The following is a 12,196-nucleotide window of genomic DNA, read 5'->3' as shown; positions in this document are numbered from 1 at the left end:
TATTCAAAATTTTGTTAAATAATTGAATTTCTCAGAACTTTTTGAAAATAATTAAATTCCCTCGAGAAATTTCATTAAAAAAATTGAAAATAATTTTAATCTGATGAAGAATTTTATTTTATTTTTTTAAATAATTGAATTCCAGTGAAAAATTTTATTTTTGAAAAGAATTTAATTCTTGGGAAGAATTTTATTTTTTACGAAAGTAATTAAATTGTTTCGAAGATTTTTACAAACATTTTTGACAATAATTGTATTCCTAAGAAGAATGTTATATTTTGCGAAAATAATTGTATTCTGTGATCAATTTTATTATAATTTTTCAAATTTATACAGCATTTTATCAAAATTTTTTAAAATAATAAATTTGATTTCTTGGAAAGAATTTTATTCAATTTTTTTTAAATATAATTGAATTCCCGTACAAAAATGTATTATTTGTGAAAATAATTGAATTGTATAGAAAAATTTTATTAAAATTACAATTTTATTAACTAAATCTTGTTTTCAATTTTGTCAACATTTTTTAAAAGAATTTTATTTTAATTTTTCGAAATACTTGTATTTCTCAGAACTGCTTTTTTCAATTTTCTGAATATATTTGAATTCTTTCGAGAAACTTCATTAAAAAATCAAAAATAATTCAATTTGTACGAAGAAATTTATATAAAAAATGTTACTAATTAAATTCCTGTGAAATTTTTATTAAAATTTTGTGTAAATAATTGAATTCTTTTGGAAAATTTTATTGAAATAGTAGATATTAAAAAGAATTAAAATGAGGAAAATTTTTTGAAAATAATTGAAATTATTCCAAGAATTTTATTAAATTTTTTGAAAATAATTGAATTTCGGAGAAGAATTTTATTATTTATAAAGATAATTGAAATGTTGACGAGAATAAGTAATAAGTTTTTCTTAAAATGTCTATTTAAATTTATTAAAAATTGAAATTTTCTAAAACTTTAAATTGAAACCTATGTAGTCCATCTATTTATGAAGATTTTAAACAAAACTCTTTTGAAATCCAATTGATTTTGAAATTTTTAAGTAAAATTATTTATTAAATAATTTCTAAGTAATAATTTTATAATAGTTCTTGAAAAATGAAGTTATTTAAAAAGAAATTATTGTCAGAAATAGAAAAAACTGAATGTTTTGTATTAAAATTCGTGGTAATTTCATAGTTTACGAGGCAAAGTCGATTCGATTTTTCCACTAAACCTCTGTGTAAAAAATTAAAAATCCAATCCACATTGACATCGTGGAATGAAGAAAGAGGAAAAAGAACCCAATAATAACAAAAAACCATTAAGAGAGTTTAGTTTCGATTTAAGCATCATTAAAATTTTCCAAAAAATGAAAATTCAGGCGATAAAATTTTAGAAGGAAGTACAACGAAAGTTAACAGTCAGCCTAAACATTCTTCCAGTCTTAATCCAAAGTATCACCGTTGCATTACTCAAAAAAAAACTGTTGAGATGATTGTAGCATTACTGTGAGTAGAACTTATTTTTAGTGTAAGAACTGCTTTTCAAGTAGTCAGCAGTTATCCCAAACTAGCTGATCAGCAAGTTCATGGGTTCGAAATTGAACGAAAAGGATTCTAATCGCCTTGAATAGAAACCCAACTCTCTAAATATTAAAGGTGACTTTTGAAACATGGCACTTACGGTGGTAAGCATTAGGTAAGCAGTCATTTCAACAGTTTTTCCATGTACCTAAAACGAAAATATTAGAGCAAGATTTTACCTGATGTACTCCAAGTTGAATCCCTCCACATCTGATGGGCATCCAGGTGTAGTATCCCACCGCCTTTTACACCACCTTCATCTTTGGATCCACCCTCGTCCACACCCCAGAGCTTCTTCGCCGAGGGAGCAATCTAGAATGCAAAAAATTCTTTTTAGTGGACGAACATTCACATACAATATAAATGCAACAAGTTTAAAAAAATAACCTCACATTATCTTTCCAATTTATTCAAATCTACTTAAGGGGTAACACTATTCTAAAGGCAGGAGGCGCATGATTATTCCCCAAATATCATTTTACCGAACTGTCATTTTACCGAATTGAATTTATCCGAACTGTTATTTTAACGAAATGTCACTTTTTCGAATCGACATTTTTACGAATTGACACTTTTGCGAAAAGTCATTTTTACGAATTGTCATATTTACGAATCGTTATTGTTTCAAAATGTAATTTTTTCGAATTGTCATTTTTACGAAATGTCATTTTTGCGAATCTCCATTTTTACGAAATGCCACTTTTGCGAATTGTCATTTTTACGAATTACCACTTTTGCGAAATATCATTTTTACGAATTGTCATATTTACGATTCGTTATTGTTCCGAAATATAATTTTTCCGAACTGTTATTTTAACGAAATGTCACTTTTTTGAATCGACATTTTTACGAATTGCCACTTTTGCGAAAAGTAATTTTTGCGAAATATCATTTTTACGAATTGTCATATTAACGAAATGTCACTTTTGTAAATCGACATTTTTCCGAATTGCCTCTTTTGCTAAATATAATTTTTACGAATTGTCACTTTTGCGAGAAGTCATTTTTGTGAATTGTCATTTATGCAAACTGACAATTTTTCGAATTGTCATTTTTACGAAATGTCACTTTTGTGAATCGACATTTTTACGAATTGGCACTTTTGCGAATTGTCATTTTTACGAATTTCCACTTTTGCGAAATATCATTTTTACGAATTGTCATATTTACGAATCGTTATTGTTCCGAAATATAATTTTTCCGAACTGCTATTTTAACGAAATGTCACTTTTACGAATTGTCATTTTTACGAATTGCCAAATTTGCAAAGTCATTTTTGCGAAATACCATTTTTACGAATTGCCACTTTTGCGAAAAGTAATTTTTGCAAAATATCATTTTTACGAATTGTCATATTAACCACTTGAGCGGCAGTGCGTCAGAATTGGCGTCAGCGTGCAAGTGACAGAAGCGGCAAAAATGCGTAAAAGGCGTCAAAATTTGACTACTATTTTCTCATTCTGTAAGGAGATTTATAATATCACAACAAAGTATTTTTCTTTTTTAAAGTAAATGAGCAGATCTTTAAACAAAAAAATGCTTTTTTAAATATTTCGATTTCGTGAAGAAAAATTGGACTTTTTGTGGTAGAAATTGAAACGCCACTAATATCAAACTATTAAATATTGTTAGCTTTGATCCTTGAAAACTTATTTAAATATTTTAAAAAACATTTTTTTTGCTTACAGGTCTGTTCTTTCACTTTAAGAAAGAAAAATACTTTGTTGTGATATTATAAATCTCCTTACAGAATGAGAAAATAGTAGTCAAATTTTGACGCCTTTTTCGCATTTTTGCCGCTTCTGTCACTTGCACGCTGACGCCAATTCTGACGCCCTGCCGCTCAAGTGGTTAACGAAACGTCACTTTTGTAAATCGAAATTTTTACGAATTGGCACTTTTGCGAAATATAATTTTTACGAATTGTCGCTTTTGCGAAAAGTCATTTTTGCGAATTGTCATTTATGCAAACTGACAATTTTACGAATTGTCATTTTTACGAAATTTCACTTTTGTGAATCGACATTTTTACGAATTGGCACTTTTGCGAAATAAAATTTTTACGAATTGTCGCTTTTGCGAAAAGTCATTTTTGCGAATTGTCATTTATGCAAACTGACAATTTTACGAATTTTCATTTCTACGTAATGTCACTGTTGCGAATTGGCATTTTGTAAAAATGAAAATTCGAAAAATTGTCAGTTCGCATAAATGACAATTCACAAAAATGACTTTTCGCAAAAGTGACAATTCGTAAAAATGGCGATTCGCAAAAATGACATTTCGTAAAAATGACAATTCGAAAAAATGGCAGTTCGCATATACGACAATTCGCAAAAATTACATTTCGGAACAATAACGATTCGTAAATATGCCAATTCGTAAAAATGATATTTTGCAAAAATGACTTTTCGCAAAAGTATGAATTCGTAAAAATGTCGATTCACAAAAGTGACATTTCGTTAAAATAACAGTTCGAACAAATGCAATTCGTTAAAATGACAGTTCGGTCAATTGACATTTGGGGAATAATCATGCGCCTCATTTATTCAACTTTGTGAAAAAAAATTTATATTGCAATAAAGAATTAACAATTTTTTATTTATAACAATAATAGAAAAAGAATGTTTATGGCAAGATTTACGACAAAATTACAAAATCGAAAATTAAATAAAGCTAAACTAATGAAAATGACTACTTGGGGGTTTTCGAGATCGCTGATTACGAATCTGAAGTTGCAGTTTCTTAAAATTCAAAATGGCGAACCTTCTAAAAATTGTTCGGATTCACATGAAACTTCTTACTTTGGGTTCATTTTTGAGTCGATGATTACAAATCCGATGACAGTTTTTAAAAATTCAAAATGGCGGACAAATTTTAAAAACTTGTTGGATTTTTATAAAAATATGTTTCTGAGGGCCTGTAATTTGCCTAACTTATTTTTAGTTACCGAGAACAAACACAAGAAGGTTACCGAATTTTGATCCTATTTTTTTTATTTTTTTGTTTTTAAAAACAAAGCTGAACTTCAACAAACTTTTTACGACTATTTTGAATCTTTCAACAAATATTTTCAATTAAAAAACAGTTGCCATTTCCATGCAACTAACTCATTGCGGTAATAAATTTGTCGATAATTCTGAGACGGTAAAAACTTCCTAAACTTTAATTACAAAATTTTGTTTGCCTACTTTTGTTTTTATAAATACGTTATAGCAGAAACTTCGTTTTTACTGTTTCTTCGCACTCATAATTTCATGATTTATAACTTCTGTTGTTACATTTTGCAAAGTTTTTATTAGCTACTAAATAAACAGTAACACATGGTTCTATAATATGTAATCACACCAATTTTTTGAAATTATCACTAAAAATAAATATTTTTGTCTCATCGAGGTGTGGATTTAAAATAAATGCTTTAATTACCAACCAATTATTTAAAAAATTGTTTAAAATGTTCATTTGTTCATGATGCTAATTGATTCTAACTCCATAAAGACCAGAAAGTTGAAAATTAGCCACCGAAGTGAAGATAACTTGTTTTAACCTTTAGTGGTATGAGATGATTGTCTAAACACAACGCATACTGGTAATTTTATTTAAACTGTCAGCAAGTGTTTAATATTGGTTTAAGTAAATGCGCTCACCTATTTCATATTCTTTTCAATATTATGTTACAGAACTAGGACAGAAAGTTCCTATCTTTATAGATAAATATTTAGTGCTAAAAGAAGTTGATAAAGACCGTAACTTTCAGATGCATATGCAGTTTTTGAAGAGTTACACTCAATGTTACAATTTACAAAGTATCTTTTCTTTTAAGATTCGCATTACTGTCGGTAAATTAATTACTTTATCCTACAATATACTTGTTTTTACATTTTAAATCATTTAAACTATATTTTTCACCATTCCAATTCTCATTTCGATACTAAAGTCATAACTGAATGTAATTAAATTTCAGACTTCGCACTCCATAAATAATTTTTAAAAAGTAGCAAAAAGTAGTTTTTAAACTAAAAAAGTATAGATCGAAAAAGTAAACTTGATGACCAAAAAAACTCGCTTTAGACACAAAAAATTTTATAAATATTTATAAATAATTGATTTCTTTCGACTAATTTTATGCAAATTCCAATTGAAATAATTGAATTTCTGAGAAATTTGTATTATTCATGAAAAAAATTGAATTCTTACGAAGATTTTTATAAAAATCTTTTTAAATAATTGAGTTTTGTTTGTGAATTTTATGAAAATAGTAGATATTAAAAATCATTGAACTGCAAAAAATTTTTAAAAAATAATTAAATTTTTCAAAGATTTCTATTAAAATTTTTAAGAATAATTGAATGTCTGTGTAGAATTTTATTCATTTTTTTTTAAATAATTTAATTCCTAAAAAGCATTTTATTATTAAATTCTTGAGACTGATTTTATTAGAATTTTTAAAAATAATTGAATTTCCAGGAAAAAATTTATTACTTTCAAATAACAAATAATTGAATTTTGCAAAGAATTTTATTAAAATGCCTCAAAATAATTTAATTTTCAGGAATAATTTTATTATTCGTCGACATAATTGAATTTTTTCGAAGAATTATTTATGTACATAATTGAATTCTTGGGAAGAATTTTATTAAAATCGAAAAGAAAAATTGAATTATTTCAAAAAAATGTAATTAAAATTGTATCTAAAATAATTGATTTCTTTCAAACAATCTTATTAAAATATTTGAAAATAATTGAATTCCTGTGAAAAATTCTAATATTTTTGTAAATAATTGAATTCTTTTAAAGAATTTTAAAAAACATTTTTCTAAATAATTTATTTTTTCGAGGAATTGAAATTAAATTTTTATGAATAATTACATTTTTTAATCAATTCCTGTAAAATTGTATTAAAAATAATTAAAATCCTGCAGTGAATTTTTTATTATTTATAAAAATAATTGAATTATAGTTGCATAGAATTTTATTAAAATCTTCAAAAATAATTGAATTCCTGAGAAGAATTTTATTATTTATGAAAATAATTGAATTCTTGCGAACGATTTTATTAAATTTTTTTTTAAATAATTGAATTTCCAAGAAAAAATATATTGATTTTAAAAATAATTGAATTCTTGTGATGAATATTGTTATTTATGAAAATAATTGAATTTTGCAAAAAATTTGATTAAAATTAATTGAATTATCCGGGAATAATTTTGTTATTTATCTTTAATAATTAAATTCTAGGGAAAAATTTTATTAAAATCTAAAAGAATAATTGAATTATTTCAAAAAAATTTAATAAAACTTGTATTTTAAATAATTATTTAAAATATTAATAAAATAAAATTAAAATTAATAAAAATATTAATTTATTTCTTTCGAACAATTTTATTAAAACATTTAAAAATAATTGAATTCCTGTGAAAAATTCCAATATTTTTGTAAATAATTGAATTCTTCTAAAGAATTTTAGAAAACATTTTTTAAAATAATTGATTTCTTCGAGGAATTGAAATTAAATTTTTAAGAATAATTACATTTTTTTAGCAATTCCTGTAAAATTGTATTAAAAATAATTGAAATCCTGCAGTGAAGTTCATTATTTATAAAAATAATTGAATAGTTGCATAGAAATTTTATTAAAATCTTCAAAAATAATTGAATTCCTGAAAAGAATTTTATTATTTATGGAAATACTTGAATTCCTGCGAACGATTTTATTAGAATTTTTGAAAACAATTAAATTTTGACGAAAAAATTTATTACTTTTAATAATAATTGAATTCTTGTAATAAATATTATTTTTTGTGAAAATAATTGAATTTTGCAAAGAATTTTATTAAAATGCCTCAAAAAAAATTTAATTTTCAGGAATAATTTTGTTATTTATCAACATAATTGAATTTTTTCGAAGAATTATTTATGTTAATAATTGAATTCTAGGGAAGAATTTTATTAAAATCTAAAAGAAGAATTGAATGATTTCAAAAAAATTTAAATCTAATATTTTTGTAAATAATTGAATTCTTCCAAAGAATTTTAAAAAATATTTGTTTAAATAATTGATTTTTTCGAGGAATTGAAATTCAATTTTTAAGAACAATGACATTTTTTGAGCAATTCCTGTAAAATTGTAATAAAAATAATTGAAATCCTGCGATGAATTTCGAACATTTTATGAAAAGAATTGAATAGTTGAATAATTGAATTTTATTAAAATGCCTCAAAAATAATTGAATTCCTGAGGAGAATTTTTTTATTTATGAAAATAATCGAATTATTGTGAAAAATTTTGTTATTTTTGAAAATGATTGAATTCTTGTGGTAAACTTTATTTGTAAAAATAATTGAATTTTTCGATTAATTAATTTTAAATAGTATTAAAAATAATTGAAATTCTTCGATGAGTTTTATTATTTATGAAAATAATTGAATTCTTGCTTAGAATTTTAGCAAAATTTTGTTTAGAAGTTGAATTTCTATGAAAAATGTTATTTTTAGTGAAAGTAATTGAATTATTGTAAAGAATTGTATAAAAATTTTGTTAAATAATTGATATTTTCGACATTTTTTTGAAAATGCTATTCTGAACTAATTGAATTCTTGTGGGAATTTGATTATGTATGAAAATAATTGAATTTTGGATGAATTGTATCAACTTTTTTTGAAAATAATTGAATTATTTTGCTAAATTTTATGAAAATATTAGATATTGAAAATAATTGAATCGTTTTAAAGAATTTGATTATAATTTTTGGCAATAGTTTTTTGATTTCTAGTATTAGCGAATTTAATGTAGTGGAAATTCTAAAAAAAAAAACAGAAATAGTAGCGTTTAGTGACTGAAATTTTAAAAAAGTGCCCAAATAGTAGCTTAACTTAAAAAAGTAGTAAATATAGTAGGTTTTAATAGATGAGTACGAAGCCTGAAATTTGGAAAGGTATAGGCACAACAATATATCTAAGTATTAAAATAAGTCAATGAACTCAAAGGTAAACAACATTATGAAGGAACGGTTTATTTACGAGTAGATAAACATTATATTTGCTATAAACTACATATTTTACTGTGAAGAAAAAAATAATAGTTTAAAGACAATAGCATCGAGTAGAATGTTTTAGAAAGAGTTCAATTCCATTAAAATTAAACCGAATAAACTCGTAAAGCTTATCGTTAAATGCATCTCTGACAATATCGTAAACATATTACAACTCATAATCCCAGTTAGGATCGTTTTCAATACCCATTTGAAACTTAACTAAATTTGGAGGCAACTACTTTCCTCTAAAAGCAACAACTTATCACTCAACTCTATTTTGATAGCGTAAGCTTCACAAGTAAAGTTCTTATGAGCATAAACGTAGAATGGCCTTGATCCTGAATATACGAAACTTGATCATTTTCAAATTGACATTTGCTCTCTATACATGAAAATCTGTTTTGTGTCTTCTATTGAATCAACAGTTTCTGATGGAAACAATTAAATTATTAAACAGAATCAGTTTGTTGTGTTGCGGTGTAAAAATGCAGAGGTTAGATATCGACTTGTGTAAGTTGTTAACTGTCTTGTTTCAATATCCCACGGAAATGTCCAACTGCTGCTGCTGCTGCTGCTATTGTGGAAACTTATTTAAACTTTCATCGAAGAACACAACAAAGCAATCAGCTTTATTTGTATCTGTTACTATTAATATTAAATCATGGAAATATGGAGTCGAACCTACTATCTAAAAGCTAATTTTTGTTGTTTTTTTGACGTGAACGTTTTTGACCGTTTTTTTGACCGTGAACTTTGCAGCACTTGCTATATTTGTATATAGACTTTTTCCTGACTGATTTTCACTTTTTCCCTGACTCTAATAAAATATTCTGATTCACTCCAACAATGATTAAATACTCACAAAAATTCTCTAATACATCGAGTAATACATTTATTTAGTAATTTCTTTAATTGTAAAATTATTCAAAAACATCAATAACTTCTTCTTTAAATAAATATTTAATCATTATTATTTTTTCATTGGAATTAAGATGTTAACAAATTTTTAATTTAAACTTTTTTCAAATTCAACAACTGTGGGAATTATTATAAAACATGAAGTAATCAATCACTCCGAGTCTTCGACTCGGAGTAATAGCTTTCTTCATGTTTTATAATAATTAAAAATGACCGTGTGATAAAATCATTAGTTGATATTATAAAAAAATATTTTTACTTTTACTTCGTCAAAATTATTTTCATCATTTCAATATTCAATAAACATTTTCTTGAATTTTTAACTACAATTCTTCTTGAAATCAATTATTTTTAATAATTTTTAAAAAAGCTCTTTGAGAATTTTTAAATCCATCAGTTCACAATTCAATTTTATGAAATTTCGATTATTTGAAAAATCTTCAGTTAAATATTACTTTAGAAAATAAAAACTTGAAATTTAATTTTTACGAAGAATTTTTATTTTATTAACAACTTTTGAAAATATATGATTTTTTAAAGAAATTAAATTTGAAATTTTACTGAAATTTATTATATAAAAGAATTTTATAACAATTTTTTAAAATAATTGAAAACTTTTTGAAGAATTTTATTAAAGAATTAATATTATTTTTAAAAACAATTGAATTCTTGAGAAGAATTTAAATAATAATTTATGTAAATAATTCGATTCATGCGAAGAATTTTATTAAAATATTTGACAATAATTTAATTCTTGAGAAGAATTTCGCTATCTATTTATATTGATAATTTAATTCTTGACAAGAATTTTTAAAAAAATTTTGAGAATTATTATTATTATATAATATTATTTATTATTTTTCTAAACTATTGAATTCTTGTGGTGAATATTGATTTTTATCAAAATAATTGAATTTAGGAAAAAATTTATTAAAATGCCCTAAAAATAATTGAATTTTCGGGAATAATTTTGTTGTTTATTAAGATAATTGAATTCTTTTGCAAAATTACATAAAACCTTTGGAAATAATTGATTTTCTGCGACGAATTAAAAGTTATTTATGAAAATAATTGAATTATTGACACTAATTTTATTATTTTATTGAATAATTAAATGTTTCTTAAAATTTCTTTTTAAGATTAATTGCATTTTTCGAGGAATTTATTTAAAATTGTATTAAAAGTATATTTGAAATTCTGCGATGAAAATAATTCGAATTCCTAAATGAAATTCTAATATTTATGAAGATAATTGAATGTTTTCGTAAAATTGTAATAAAATTTTTTTTAGTACCTAATAAAATTTGTTTGATAAATTTTATGAAAATAGTAAATATTGAAAATTATTAAATCGCGAAAAACTTTTAAAAATAATTGAATTTTACAATGAATTTTAGAAAAATTCCTGAATAATATTATTGAATTTCAGCGAAGAATTTTGCTATTTATAAAGATAATTGAAATGTTGACGAGAATTTTTTATTAAATTTTTGATAATAACAGAAATTTTCTGGAAAGAATTTTAATATTTATTAAGATAATTGAATTATTTCAAAGAATTGCGTTAAAATTTTTTAAATTGAAACTAATTTCAACGGAATTGAAATGAAAGTTTTTCAAAAAAATACTTTCATTAAATGATTTATAAGTAATAACTTTATGGCAGTTCTTCAATAGAATTAATTTATTTAAAATAAATTATTGTCAGAAGTAGAAAAATTTGAAGGTTTTGTATTAAAATTCGTGGTAATTTCATAGTTTGTGAGGCAAACAAAAAAGACCCCAAAATTCAGAATTTTTTCTTAAATTCTAAAAATTTAATTTTTTCCTGTACTTTTAATAAAAATCCCTGACTTTTTCCTGAATTCCCTGACTTGTGGCAAACCTATAAATTTTTATAATACAGGTTTCGGTCTCCGGTTACAGATAATTTTTTTCAGTTTCGATTTCTAGTTTTCGGTTATTTAAAAATTTCTTTTTTTTCGGTTATTGGTTTCGGTTGCCATCCCTGATTAAAGGTATCAAAATAAATATTAGAATTTTCCGTCAATAGAAAACAGTTTAAGTAACATAACCTAAAATTTTACAAACAAATGTTAATCTTCCAGAATATGAAAAAAGTACGCTTAATAAAAAAATTAATCTGTATTTTTAAATAACTGATATAGTTAGGAACATTTTTTGTCTTTTATCATTCTTTAAGCACAAATATTAATAATATTGTTAACTTTTTCTACACAGTTTTCCAATAAAACGTGATGACTCACAATGCCTAAAGCTACAAATAGATTTAAAAAAAATAATATTTACCGATACTCCGCCAGTGAAAGAGACCTGAAAAAGAAAAAATACGGTTATTATAATTTCTCAATAAACAAAAGAAAATATTTTTTAAAAATATTTTTAAATTTCTAATTTACAAATTGTCTAAGTAAACTAAAAATATTTATATTTAAGATATGCCTAACTCCTTGGACAAAACCACAAAATAAACATTTGCTTTTAGCTTCAAATAAAACTTTAAATTTAAATTTTATTAAATTCAAAACCACAAACTGAACATTTGTTTTTAGCTTCAAATAAAACTTTTTAAATTTAAATTTTATTGAATTTAGAAAACTCCAGTTTCATAATTTTTAGAAAGAAAATAATTTAAGCTAAAATTTATTGC

At 23.7% G+C, this 12,196-nt stretch overlaps 1 protein-coding gene across 3 annotated transcripts in view; it reads right to left on the bottom strand.

The window, feature by feature from the left end:
• Positions 1–12,196, bottom strand: part of LOC122505124 (maternal protein pumilio) — a 208,270-nt gene that overhangs the window by 151,607 nt on the left and 44,467 nt on the right. For all 3 annotated transcript variants that reach the window (XM_043616585.1, XM_043616586.1, XM_043616587.1), the window contains 2 exons: positions 11,836–11,859; positions 1,753–1,885 (listed from right to left, as the gene is read on the bottom strand). In XM_043616585.1, the coding sequence (XP_043472520.1) occupies positions 1,753–1,885; positions 11,836–11,859 (157 nt within the window). The remainder of the gene's footprint in view (positions 1–1,752; positions 1,886–11,835; positions 11,860–12,196) is intronic.

Source organism: Leptopilina heterotoma, unplaced genomic scaffold (assembly GCF_015476425.1).
Source record: "Leptopilina heterotoma isolate Lh14 unplaced genomic scaffold, ASM1547642v1 Lhet_343, whole genome shotgun sequence".
NCBI classification, from domain to species: domain Eukaryota; kingdom Metazoa; phylum Arthropoda; class Insecta; order Hymenoptera; family Figitidae; genus Leptopilina; species Leptopilina heterotoma.
The sequence above is the reverse complement of the archived record's forward strand: the minus strand, read 5'-3'. Positions and strand labels throughout refer to the sequence as shown.